The sequence below is a fragment of the Myxocyprinus asiaticus genome, chromosome 45 (assembly GCF_019703515.2).
Source record: "Myxocyprinus asiaticus isolate MX2 ecotype Aquarium Trade chromosome 45, UBuf_Myxa_2, whole genome shotgun sequence".
Taxonomy (NCBI): Eukaryota; Metazoa; Chordata; class Actinopteri; order Cypriniformes; family Catostomidae; genus Myxocyprinus; species Myxocyprinus asiaticus.
Genome location: NC_059388.1, coordinates 13,852,476 through 13,866,445, shown reverse-complemented (window position 1 = coordinate 13,866,445; position 13,970 = coordinate 13,852,476). Strand labels below are relative to the sequence as shown.

The window sequence follows — 13,970 nt, the reverse complement described above, 5'->3', positions numbered from 1 at the left end:
TCCAATGGAGAGGGGACGAGGGTTCGTAAATATATTTGTATAATCTAACTTGTTCAGCAATACTCTACTCAAATTGCTGCTCCGCCATGACAGTTGTTGACTGAAAATAGAAAAATCGCTCTAGCACCCCTTGCGGAATGCAGAGAATGCAGCGTGTACTTGCGTTGGGTTATGAATGGAGTGCTGACACATTTCACTATGCAACGAAGTGTGGAATCGAGCTTGCGTAGCAAGGTGTGTCTGCGTTCGCGCACTTGCGTGAAGTATGTTTGGGCCTTAAGGCCCCGTTCAAACTTTGTTTTAAAAATGATTTCAGGTAGAAATTCCGCTGCATCACATATGCTAAATCTTCATGGTAATGCTCGTGACCGAGGGTGTGAGACCGTGTGAGATCTCCAGAATACTTAAAGTATGGAGTAAAACTGTCGCCTTTACCTCTTGTTTTTGTGAAAGCCAATTCTGGAGTGAGCTGTGTGCTGTGTGCTGTGTGCAGGTTTCTAACGGCTGCGTGAGTAAGATTTTGGGCAGGTTTCAGCGCACAGAGGTCACTGGTCCCAAGGCTACTGGCGGCAGCAGACCAAGACTCCTCACTCCTGACATCATCTCCATCATAGCGCAGTACAAACGGCATAACCAAACACTCTTCGCCTGGGAGATCCGACAAAAATTAGCAACAGATTGAGTCTGCAGAAGAGATAAAGTCCCCAGTGTAGGTAAAACTTAAACTTGTCAAAGTAATACTAACTGTAATAATAACTGTACTAATCAATATTTTAAAGATTTCCTACCTTGTCACCTTTTGTGTCCAAGAGGAACACATATGGGAACAAATAGGTGAGGATAGGAGTTATGATTTAATGGACCAGACAAATCAGCAACAAGGGGACACAAACCTGCAACGTCATGTCTCACATCATAGCAGAACAGCTTTCATCCCAGATCAGTGTGAAAGGTTAGAGAAAGGTGATTACCACAGTAACACACATCTTCGGTCTCTTGATGAACAGAAACCTATTGCCCGCTCAGATTCATTTTAGTATGTAAGCGTATGTCTGAACTCTGGTGTAACTCATGATAGCATCCAACCTCTAAATTGTTCCACTAATCAGAATTCATCCATGGGTTTTATTCAGACCTGTTGACCAGAGAAAAGCTGTCTGTGGAGACGAATCTTCCAGAAGACACTATTAAGGTAATTATCAATTAAAACTTCAATATGTTTTGCTGTACAATAAGAATAAAAACTGTTGTGTACTGTAACCTAAAATGTGCTTTAGTGTTAACATCTAAATCAACTGGTTTTATTCAAGTCCAAAAGTTTTTTTCAATATGACTGAATAAACCCGAGTACATTATACACACACACACACACACACACACACACACACACACACACACACACACACACACACACACACACACACACACACACACACATTTGTCAAATCAGGTAGAAACAGCTCCTTAAAACCAAGGTCAGAAAATGAGGTATCAAATGTTTTTATAACATCTATTGTGGTAATAGTGTTTTTGTTAAACCGACTCTGAATTTGAGTATTTGATCTCCAATCTTCCATCTGAAGATTTGGTTCTCCAATCGCAGAGCAATGATGAGAAAGGAGCAATAGGGAAGAACACAGTGAATGTGGATCATTGGGTGAGCTTAGATGTCGTTTCCTCATTGTAGATTTACATTGTCTACATTGTACTAAGAGTCAATTGTCTCTTTCACAGGTTAGTTAGTTAGTTTATTTGTTCCCATAGGGAAAATGGGTTTGCAGCATAATCACACAGACATCAGAAATCAAGATTGGCATATATAAACAACATACACTAATATATATATATATATATATATATATAAATAAAGGAATAATGAATGGAATGAATGAATGAATGACCAGACCAGCTGGTCATCAGTTAACAACTATTAAAAGAAGAATTTAAAAATGTAATTACTTGAGGGATAAAAGATCATTTGGACTGGTTTTTCATATAACGGGGAACACAATACCGTCAGCCAAATGGCAACAATTCAATAGCCAAGGCCAAAGGATGCCTCTTGTTACTCACAATATTATTTGCCTTATTTAACACTCTCTCTTTATAAATACTTTCTTTTCTCGGTAACGTAATCCCTAACAATTTACTTGCCATTGTTACCACTTTCCTTACTGATTTCTTCTGTACCTCAGTAGCATAGCAACAAATAATACAGAATGTCATAACATTTTCAATAAAAGCACCATAAAACATCAAAAGCATTCTGTTGTGGACATTAAAGGAGAGTAATTTCTTTAGGAAATACATTCTCTGTTGTGTCTTCGTACTTGTATATAATCGGTCCACATTTCCCATTTAAGCTTGTGGTCAACCACTATAGCAAGGTATTTATAATTTGTAACTGATTGAATTGACTCCCCTTTAATTAAATGTAGGATGTGATATTTTCTGCTCTCTGAAATCAAGATATCTTTTTTGTTTTGGAGAAGATTTGATTTCTCACACCACTTTAAAAAAAAAAAAAAAAAATCTCAAGGACAGGCCCATGCTCTTCCTCTCAACCATGTAAAAGGCTCACTAAAGCAGTATCGTCTGCATACTTATATCTATTCGTAAAAGTACTTAAACAATACTATTAGTATATAAAATAAATAATAATGGTGATAAAACACATCCCTGAGTTGATCCCATTGAAGTAATCATTTTATCAGAAGTAGACCCACCTACAGTGTATCCGGAAAGTATTCACAGCGATTCACTTTTTCCACATTTTGTTATGTTACAGTCTTATTCCAAAATTGATTAAATTAATTATTTTCCTCAATTCTACAAACAATACCCCATAATGACAATGTGAAAGTAGTTTGAAATCTTTGCAAATTTATAAAAAAAAAAAAATAAAAAAAATCACATGTACATAAGTATTCACAGCCTTTGCTCAATACTTTGTTGAAGCACCTTTAGCACCAATTTTGAGTATGATGCTACAAGCTTGGCACACCTACTTTTGGGCAGTTTCTCCCATTCTTCTTTGCAGGACCTCTCAAGCTCCATCAGGTTGGATGGGGAGCGTCGGTGCACAGCCATTTTCAGATCTTTCCAGAGATGTTCAATCGGGTTCAAGTCTGGTCTCTGGCTGGGCCACTCAAGGACATTCACAGAGTTGTCCCGGAGCCACTCCTTTGTTATCTTGGCTGTGTGCTTCGGGTCGTTGTCCTGTTAGAAGATGAACCTTCGCCCCAGTCTAAGGTCCAGAGTGCTCTGGAGCAGGTTTTCATCAAGGATGTCTCTGTACATTGCTGCATTCATCTTTCCCTCGATCCTGACTAGTCTCCCAGTTCCTGCCGCTGAAAAACATCCCCACAGCATGATGCTGCCACCACCATGCTTTACTGTAGGGATGGTATTGGCCAGGTGATGAGCGGTGCCTGGTTTCCTCCAGACATGACGCTTGCCATTCAGGCGATAGAGTTCAATCTTTGTTTCTCATGGTCTGAGAGTCCTTCAGGTGCCTTTTGGCAAACTCCAGGTGGGCTGTCATGTGCCTTTTACTGAGGAGTGGCTTCCATCTGGCCACTCTACCATACAGGCCAGATTGGTGGAGTGCTGCAGAGATGGTTGTTATTCTGGAAGGTTCTCCTCTCTCCACAGAGAAACACTGGAGCTCTGTCAGAGTGACCATCAGGTTTTTGGTCACCTCCCTGACTAAGGCCCTTCTCCCCCGATCGCTCAGTTTGGCCAGGCGGCCAGCTCTAGGAAGAGTCCTGGTGGTTCCAAACTTCTCCATTTACGGATGATGGAGGCCACTGTGCTCATTGGGACCTTCAATGCTGCAGAAATTTTTCTGTACCCTTCCCCAGATCTGTGCCTTGATACAATCCTGTCTCGGAGGTCTACAGACAATTCTTTGGACTTCATGGCTTGGTTTGTGCTCTGACATGCACTGTTAACTGTGGGACCTTATATAGACAGGTGTGTGCCTTTCCAAATCATGTCCAATCAACTGAATTTACCACAGGTGGACTCCAGTCAATTTGTAGAAACATCTCAAGGATGATCAGTGGAAAGAGGATGCACCTGAGCTCAATTTTGAGTGTCATGGCAAAGGCTGTGAATACTTATGTACATGTGATTTTTTTCCGGTTTTTTTATTTTTAATAAACTTGCAAAGATTTCAAACAAACTTCTTTTACGTTGTCATTATGGGATATTGTTTGTAGAATTTTGAGGAAAATAATGAATTTAATCCATTTTGGAATAAGGCTGTAACATAACAAAATGTGGAAAAAGTGAAGCGCTGTGAATACTTTCCAGATGCACTGTATCTTAACCTGCTGGGATCTAAAACTGAGGAAATCAGTCACCCACATAATCAGCCTACTTTCAAGTAAAAATTATTTTGCCAGTATAACTGCTAATGTACTAGGGGAAATAATATTTTATATAGGTATGATCAGGCCGGTGGGAAACAGGAATTCTTTCATTCCTATATCAGCAACTCAAGCCTCTAACAGCTCACTGGACAGCTACTTGAATAACAATGGCTTACTTTCTTATCACACACAATCCACTTTTACATTGGCTGGCCCATCACACTGACAAAACCCTTTCCCATTGGCTCATTTGAACTCAAATTCATTACCACTGGTTAATCACACACTTCGATAGCATCATCTCACCATGGATACGAGGATTCTGCACACCGATTAGTTCCTTTGAACAGGATGAAAGAATCTAAATGGCTAATTGCTCACAGTGGGCTCCTCATCAAACTTTGATTGGACAGAATGTTTCCATGTTTTGAAATCTGCAGGACAAAAATAGAACATTCAAAGAACAGTTTTGAACAGTAGAGGCCAGCTATAAAAAATAATAAAAAATAATGGCTACTTTGTGTTAAACAGACAGAACATGCAATGTTTTAGACTAAGGGTTTTCAAACTTTTTGATGCCGAGGACCCCCAAATATGATGATACCCTTGCGAGGGACCCCATTTGTGAGAATTATAAAGACATGTTTCCAAAATTAAGTACGTGTCTTTTATATTGTCATTGTACTAAAGCCGAAATAAATTATTAAAATATTATCAGGAAAATATTTACTTTTAATTAAGTTAGGTTAGATGTATAAACCCAAAGAGAAACATTTTCACAATTCATTTCAATTTTATTTGTACAGCACTTTCACAATAAATATGGTTCCAAAGCAGCTATACAGAGAATAGTGTAATAAAACCCTTATTTCTTACAAATAAGAAATATTTTTTTCATAATATATACAATTTAATGCAGATTTTTATTTTTATAGAAATTTGGCTGTCAATAGAATAAAATAATTCTGAATAATCTAATTATTTTAGAATGAAATGATCATAATGTCAAATAATATTTAGATTTTTTTTCCCCCTGAAAGTTTTGTGGACCCCCTAGCACTGCACTCTGGTCCCCTGTGGGTCCCAAATCCCAGTTTAAAAAAACAACAACCCTGTTTTAGACAACATTGCATCTGTTTTTTGGTTCACAAACAACAAACTTCATAAAACCTAAATCATGTTTTTGTATTTGTTGTTTTTTCTATTGATTACATGTTTGAATTTGTGTTGGGCATAATGAAGTGAGGATGGAGTACTGTATAAAATTAAAAGACTGAAAATTTGTGGATAGTCTAACTGATCCATCCATATGGAAAATAACTTCATAATAAAATCATTGGTGAAGAAACTGTAAAGGGATTAAAATAAAAAATAAAAATAGAAAACAGCAGCAAAGAGGAACTACAGTGACTTTCCAACTTAAATGCCTTATAGATACTTACAGACAGTGTTGGGTTAGTTACTTAAAAATAGTAATCAACTACAAATTACTGATTATTTCTCTAAAATTGTAATCAGATTACTTGACTAATTACCTAGATAAAAAGTAATCACATTACTGATTACTTTACTTTAAAGTTATTTTCTAAAACACTTTTCCGCTCAACAAATTCAAAATAATGTCTATATGTCTTTCCTGTTAATTTTTACACACAAGTCTTACACTCAGCACCTCATATTTCTCCTTCACAATAGCCGCTTTTCCACTATCAGGCTAAATGAGGGTGTACTAGTGCGTGCAAGGACCAGTTGCATTCCCACTGTCACTTCTGGGGCTTCATCGTGCCTCAGGGCTTATCTTTGGGGCCAACGGCCAATGGCCCTTGGGCCAAACAAGGCCAACAGCGGATTGAGGCAGGTTCAATGTCAAAGGCGGTGTTTTGCCGAACTTGCCAGGTTGTGTAGCCAGTGCACAACAGTACAGGTTCGGAAAAAACTTTAATAGATGGTGTGCTGGGACATTGTCATGCTGTTAGTGGAGAGACCACTCAGGACACCATGGCTATTACAGTCAGTGAGTTGACAATGCTAACTTATCTTGCTAGCTAGCTAATGTTTATATACGATATAAACTCGATATTGTAGATAACTAGATAACATGTTGAACCTCAGCTTGAGGTTCCCTCTTGCTTGTGAAATAGGCGGGGTGTGTGACATTGGCTTTGGAGCAGCATATTAAGTGCGGTTTTAAGGGCAATGCTGCGGGCTGTTGGCCTGATGGTGGGAATGCAGGTAGATTATGGTCATGCGGTTTGAGGTCTGAGGCTATTGGCCCCGGCTGCCAGTTAATAGCCCTGGCTCACACTGGCACGATAGTGGAAAAGCGGCTAATGACTCATAAAATGTAATGCATTACACTACTATTTTTTAAAGTAATCAGATTACAGTAACAATACTTTGTAATTGGATTACACCCAACACTGCTTAAAGAGTACTGTAAATCAGCACTACAGCGCTCTCGCTTTCTCTCTCTTTTCTATTCCAGACCACCTCTGTCAGTGCAGGTTCATCTAGGAAGAAATCTCTCCTGTGAGCTTTGGCCTGGACTCACATACTTCTACACGGTAACTGAGCAAGATCAACACTTGGACACAAACCAGAATGTTTGAAACAATATCAGGGAGCCTGGACAACACTGACAAACATGCAGAGGTCAAATCCACATACTTATTTCTAATATAAATGCCATTAATCTGAAGATAGAGTGAAGGACACTCGTTTGTAAGTGTTACTGTTTATTTTTACTCTGCGAATATGCTTCTCTAATGTTGGGAATATCTAACCCGTAAACCCTGAGGAAAAACATGAAGCCTAAAATATGATCCCCTTGAACATGAAGTAGGAAAACCTATAAAGAAAATATGCACCATTCTGTATAAACCCAATGCTCGTAAAGAAATAAAAATTGACAAGAACCATTTAACGTGTAGTTACCGGACCACTGAAGCAGAAAAATGAATTGAAATTCATGGCAGACAACCAAACGATTTTCATCAGCACTGAGTTCCTTTAATGATGTCAAATGCTGTGGAAATGTTGTGGTATTTCTTTTGATTAAACATTAAAACCTCTGGGTTTTACTGTGCATTGGAGTCCTATAGCAGATCAGATGTCTTTAATGCTTGAAGTACATTGTGTCTGTTCCAGTGGTTTTCAGCTCTAGTCTTGCGGGAGTCTATGATAGCATAATTTGTTCCAGCCTTGAACTAACACATCTGATTCAACAATAATTAACTGACGTTTGATTAATTGAATCAGGTGTATTAGTATAAGCTCATGTTGCAACAAAAATCTATCATAGAGCTGGAGCTGAAACAGCTCATTCATGAGAACTGTGTCTTTAAAAAAAATATACTCTCAGCTATGATTGCTTCTCCATCCTGCTTGCTCCCATTTGACTGAAGTAACTCTTCACTAACAGGTTTATAAATCCAGTTCCCTTTTCAACAGTTTGAACTCTGACCTTTGGCCCCTGCTGATTTAAGTGCCCTTAAGGAAATGGGAAACTAGTGGTTTGGGTGTTTTTGCCCTTTTTCTCACATGTCCTCTCTCATTGCCCATAAGAGGGGTTGTATTCATCAGCTATGGTTCGCCTGAACACACAGCCTGTTGAAAGTAAACTGACACACACACTCAGTTTGGTGAAACATCAGACCTAGCCGAATGGAAAGCATCAGGCCATGGTTCTCAGGCTAATACAGAAAATAACAACAAAAGCTCTATTATAATATTAATGATCAGTCATGTTTCATTTAATAGGAACTGCAATACTGCAGGTAAAAAAAATAAAAAAAAAAAAAATAAAACACTTTTCAGAGGTTCTAAATAAAATTAAAAAGGTTGAAGGTATATTTACTGAATGTTTAAATAAAAATACAAAACAGTCATAAAAATAGTTTTTATAAAATAACAGCAGCCTAGATCTTCAAAATTAAGACCATTGATGGCAGCAGCACAAAGAGAACACAGAATAGTATAAATTGTAATACAAAATATCACTTGGAATGAAACAGAGGCACCTTATATACATAGCGAACATAATATTTACAATATAATTCATTATCATCTAGAAAACGCACTTAGAAGGTCATAAACATTAGTTAAAATATACCCTGCCCATTGAAAGCCATTCTTGACCGCTTTACTCTATTTAGTACTGCAGTTTGATTAAGTATCTTTGCACTCTAAGATCCATAAGGCTAAAGACCCTCCACTTGGACTACACACGTGCTGCTTATAGACCTTTTGGGAGACGTCTTGGAGTCGAAAAACACTGTTATGGCACATAAACAAACAATATTTTCCTTAAAAGACATATCGTCCTTTTGTTTTGTTTAAAATTGTTATGTTTCAAAGCCACATGCCAGATTAAACACAATAAACACTTTGGGAAGATGAAATGCCGTGACTTTGGCCGATCTATAAAAGTTATAAATAAATACTTGGCGAACTGCTTATAAAATTTCGACAGATATATTACACCACAAGAAAAGAAACCTTCAGATGCTTGTAATTTCAGATCTATAAGACCTACAGACATACAGAGTGACATTAGCACACTCTTTGGAGTGTAATAAAAACAGGTCCTTTAAACACAAACACAGCCCCAAAGAGGCCACAGAATGCTCCAAACTGGAGTAAGGCAAGGTGCGAAACATTAGAATGTTACTGAATACTTGGAAATGCATTCATGCCCCTGTGAGAACATCTTATTTTGCATGTATGTCAACCACAGTGAAGGGCACTGTTCCAAATCCGATTCGTGAAGTGGTTGTTGTTGAAAATGGTGTTTTGGAAACAGTTATTTAGAATTTCGCCATTATAAGTTGCCTAAAATGCCTTTAAATAATGCACACCGAGGAAACCCTTACAAAAATTAACTGCAGTAAAACTGCAGTCTGATTGCAGTATTACTGCAATCAATGTAGTAAAAAGTGCAGTTTTGTGTGGTACAATGATGCTGTACTGCACAATGGCAAACTGTACTGCACTTACAATGCCTTTTAACTGCAGAACTGATATAGTGCACTGTAGTACAATTGCAGGTCAGCGTAGTACTACTACAGTTCAGTGAAGTATACCTGCATTCCACACTGGTATAACTGCAGTACATTGCAAAATAATCACAGTTAGCAAACTAGGGCTGTCGAAATGAACATATGTGATTAATTTACAATGTTTGATGCATTTTTTTCTTTTTTACATGATAAACTTACATTCCAATTCAACATTAGATTCTGGCAGTCTATTCAGCTCTTTGTGAGATCTTAACACTAGTTGCAATAGGGAGGAACCTTTGAGATGTAACCGGGGGGACCTTACACAGAGACACACACACCACAAACAAACACACAGCATCAAAGTGATGGAGAAAGGACCTCTTAACAGTATTTTTTTTGTACAAATCAAACCCAGACACAGCAAACTAAAGCCACATTCACACGACTCGGAGTGAAGCAACCAGCGATCCCTCGGGCGCCTCGTTGTGCTTCCGTCTTACCGGACTATTTGGATGGAGTATCATTATGTGGTCAGTATTAGTGCTGAAAGCAAAACAAAGCCCTATTCGGACAGTCATTGTTTCTCAGGGTGATGTCTTTAAAAGAAAATGTGCATGGCTCCTCTGTGATAAAACTCATGCATTCACATGACAAATAATTCACGGTGGAAGAGCGAGTTCGGTCATCCTACGGAACCTGGAAATTTGCTTCTCATGTGGTCAGTCGCATGTAGTATTAGGGGGTGTACAGTTTAGTTGAAAAATCGGTTCGTTCTAAAGTGTAAACAGAAGGAACACGGAGCACTTTGCCTATGCTTTCGTAAATTACTGCACAACCTTGGTGTTTGTCAAAAAATATTAGGTAATTAGGCCGGGAATTTCTTGCAGATGGTGGGAGAAAAACACAGACATTTTGGATTCAGATGGCAATAAAATCACTGACTAGCCCCTGTAAATGCTGGAATTACCTTACATCCCCATGTAAAACAATTACCATCCAAAAGGGCTCAAGACGCAGCGCTTTTCATGTGGAGTTCGAAGCAACACAAATCATTTGAATTCGACTTCACGATTTCTGTAGCAAAGTGAACAGCCACAGCCTGTCGGACAATTAATAGTGTGGAGGATGACGGTTTAAGAGATTTACTGTGTGTTGCTATGAATACGCAAACCTATGGGGACAAGTTCTTTCGATTTGTGTACCTCCCACTTAGACTTTGCGAAACCTTTCATGTTACTTGGTGCTATTTTAGTGCTTTTCTATCTCAATACTGTAAAAGGCTTTGTTTGGAAAATATTAATAAAACAGTATTTTTGCACATTGTTTTCTTTTCTTTTTTAAGTAGGAACTAAATGCATTTGGAAAGGAAAAGAAGTATGTATAGAGTCATATTTCTGAATTTTCAAAATCTGTGATTAACTATGAAAAATCATGCAATTAAACAATTTACATTAATCATTGCCAATGGTGGGTGTTCTATACATTAAAGTACTGCATTTTAGAGGTTATGTACTGTATTGTGTACTGCATGTACTGTATCACATGTTCTTGACACTTCCTCTGATAATTTGTGAAAATGGATGCCTTTAACATTGCCAATTTCTTCATGTTTATTTTATACTTTTATATTTGCTTGTGAATGTTTAGTTTAAAATATTGTGTTGCTGATGCGCAAGTTCTGTAGGTGTAGTTCAGTAGCAGTTCAAGTGTGGTAATGCAGTAGCAGTACAAGTGTGGTAATTTGGATGCAGTATTCCTGCAGTTTTCAATAATGCAGTAAAAGTGTGGTAATTTGGACCCAGTATTCCTGCAGTGTTCTATACTGCAGTACAAGTGTGGTAATTTGGATGCAGTATTCCTGCAGTTTCAGTACTTCAGTACAAATGTGGCAATTTGGATGCAGCATTCCTGCAGTTTCCAGTACTGCAGTAATACTGCGTCCAATTTACCACACTTGTACTACAGTTAAAAAATTGCAGTTATTTTTTGTAAGGGAATAGTGAGATACAAGTTCAGTTCAACTGTTAACACCCCAGTGATCTGTTGGAATCTAAAGAAAGCCCTCAGAGTGGAAACCAAAGCTCCGTCTTGTCTGAAAACTTCGGGTTATCGCCATCTTCAAGTATTTCCAGGGAATGACACCTAGAACACATCTGCTCTGGTCTGAGACAAATATCTTCATTTGGACGAATGCCACAGTTTCTCCTATTTGATTTTCTTATGTCATTTATCCATCTTTCTGGGATATTGAGTGCTCACTCATCAGCCACAACAGCCGCTTGTTGGTTTTAAAAAATACATGTCTGATTGTCTGATGTCTAAACTGTCTTTGCAGTTTAGGAACTCAGTTATTCGTGTCTTGCACCTTTTCCGTACCAGTGGTTTTAATTCAGTCTGAAGAAGAACAATCAAACATCTGGCCTTCAAGTCGTTTGTACCATTTGTATACTAATCATACAACAACATGTGCCTTGAGTTTTATTCACCTCATGGGTGAGGAACAGTCAGGAAGGTTCTAGTAATTTATCTCCATGTCTGAATAGTATTTGAAGACTTTGTGGATCCATTCGGAGTAAAACGCCACATTAACGAATACTGCAGGGCGCCTGGCAACGGCACACCCACGGCCATTGATGCTGACACCCACAATGACTTTGCTCTCTCGTTCCTGGCACACCAATGGGCCGCCGTAGTCTTTCTGTAAGAGGTGAATCAATAGGACAAAACATTACGACCATGGAATGCCTTGGAAAAGCACTTTTTTTTTAAACTGATACCTGCCATTAACCAGGATCTGACTCATACCTCACAAACACCCTGGTCTCTTTTGCCTCCAGCACAGATTTTGGTCTCAGTGATTGGCAGAATGCCTTTGTGGCTTTGAGAACACCTCTTGTTACTGACAATTGGAAGTCCCACCATCTTCAGGCTGCCCTCGTGTCCTGTGCCTGTGCAGAGAGGTCAAAAGTTCAGTTTTAATAGAAATTAATGGTCTCAAGAGGTTTGCAAATGTTAATATATTTGCAAATACAGTGGCAATGACCACATGAGTCTAAATAACTTACCACAGGGTTCGGAACATGGTTTAAATAAAAGGTCAGAATTTTTAGATTGTTCCAGTGTTTATGTTCAATTAAAAATGTCCTAGAATGACATAACCAGTCAATATTTATTCTTGGACAAGAGACTGTCTGAATGAATTCTGGAGCTGGACTCTTTAGCAAAAAACAAAACAAAACAAAACTTAAAAGTGGTCTTGTGTGCAGAACTATTCCTTACGTCACTGATTAAGTATCTTGCTTACAAACAGTCCAAGCTGCTGTTACAAATCTTTGCATATGGAGCAAAAAGTTCCTGAAAGCTGCTGAAAGGCTTTGTGTCTCTTTGAAGTTCCATTCATTTGAAACTTTTGAGCAATTTGTAAAGAATGTGGTGAAGTGATGTGTGCAACTGTAACATACTGTAGTCAACAATGCAGTTGTATAGAATAGAACAGACCACAGTAGAACAGACGGTAATAGAATAGACCACAGTAGAATAGAATAGAACATAAAAGAATAGAATATACCACAGTAAAACAGACCAGAATAGAATAGACCACAGTAGAACAGAACAGAACAAAATAGAATAGAAAAGACCACAGTAAAATAGAAGAGAATAGACTAGACCAGAGAAGAACAGAACAGGACAAAATAGGATAGAAAATAACACAGCAGAACAGAACAGAATAGAATATATTAGTAAAATAGTAAAGAATATAACACAGTAGAATAGAACAAAACAGAACAGAAAAAAAGACAACAGAAGAACAGAGCATAACAGAACAGAATAGACCACAGTAAAACAGAAAAAGAGAATAGAATAGAAAAAAGCCCCACAGTAGAACAGAACAGAACAAATTAGAATATAATAGAGTATACCACAGAACAGAACAAAATAGAAAAGACCAGAGTAGAATTGAATAAAATAGAATAGACCACAGTAGAACAGAACAAGCTAGTATAGAACACAACAGATCTTAATAGAATAGAATAGAACATACCACAGTAGAATAGAATAGGACCAAATTAGAACAGAAGGTAATAGACCACAATAGAATAGAATAGACCACAGTAGAACAGAACATTATAGAATAGACCACAGTAGAACAGAACATTATAGAATAGACCACAGTAGAACAGAACAAAACATAATAGAATAAAACACAGCAGAACAGGATAGAATAGAATATACCCCAGTTGAACAGAAAATAACACAGTAGAACAGAACAGGACAAAACAGAATAGAAAAGAACACAGAAGAACAGAACAGAACAAAATAGAATAGAATATATCACAGTAAAACAGAATAGAATAGAACATAACAGAACAGAACAGAACAGAGCAGAACAAAAAAGACCACAGTAGAACAGAGCATAACAGAACAGAATAAAATTAGAATAGACCACAGTAAAACAGAACAAAAAAAGAACAGAATGGAACAGACCACACTAGAATAGTACTGAATAGAATAAAAAAGCCCCACAGAAGAACAGAACAGAACAAATTAGAATAGAATAGAATAGATTAGACCACAGTAGAATAGAATAGAATAG

At 37.8% G+C, this 13,970-nt stretch overlaps 1 protein-coding gene and 1 pseudogene across 1 annotated transcript in view; one reads left to right on the top strand and one right to left on the bottom strand.

The window, feature by feature from the left end:
- Nucleotides 1–352: 352 nt before the first annotated feature.
- LOC127434923 (paired box protein Pax-6-like) lies at nt 353–4,807 on the top strand (annotated as a pseudogene).
- Nucleotides 4,808–5,707: 900 nt separating this feature from the next.
- hgfa (hepatocyte growth factor a) overlaps nt 5,708–13,970 on the bottom strand; it is a 37,355-nt gene continuing 29,092 nt past the window's right edge. Inside the window, exons 17-18 of the mRNA XM_051687850.1 lie at nt 12,182–12,324; nt 5,708–12,074 (exon numbers count right to left, since the gene is read on the bottom strand). Coding sequence (XP_051543810.1) covers nt 11,892–12,074; nt 12,182–12,324 — 326 coding nt within the window. The 3' untranslated portion in view covers nt 5,708–11,891. The remainder of the gene's footprint in view (nt 12,075–12,181; nt 12,325–13,970) is intronic.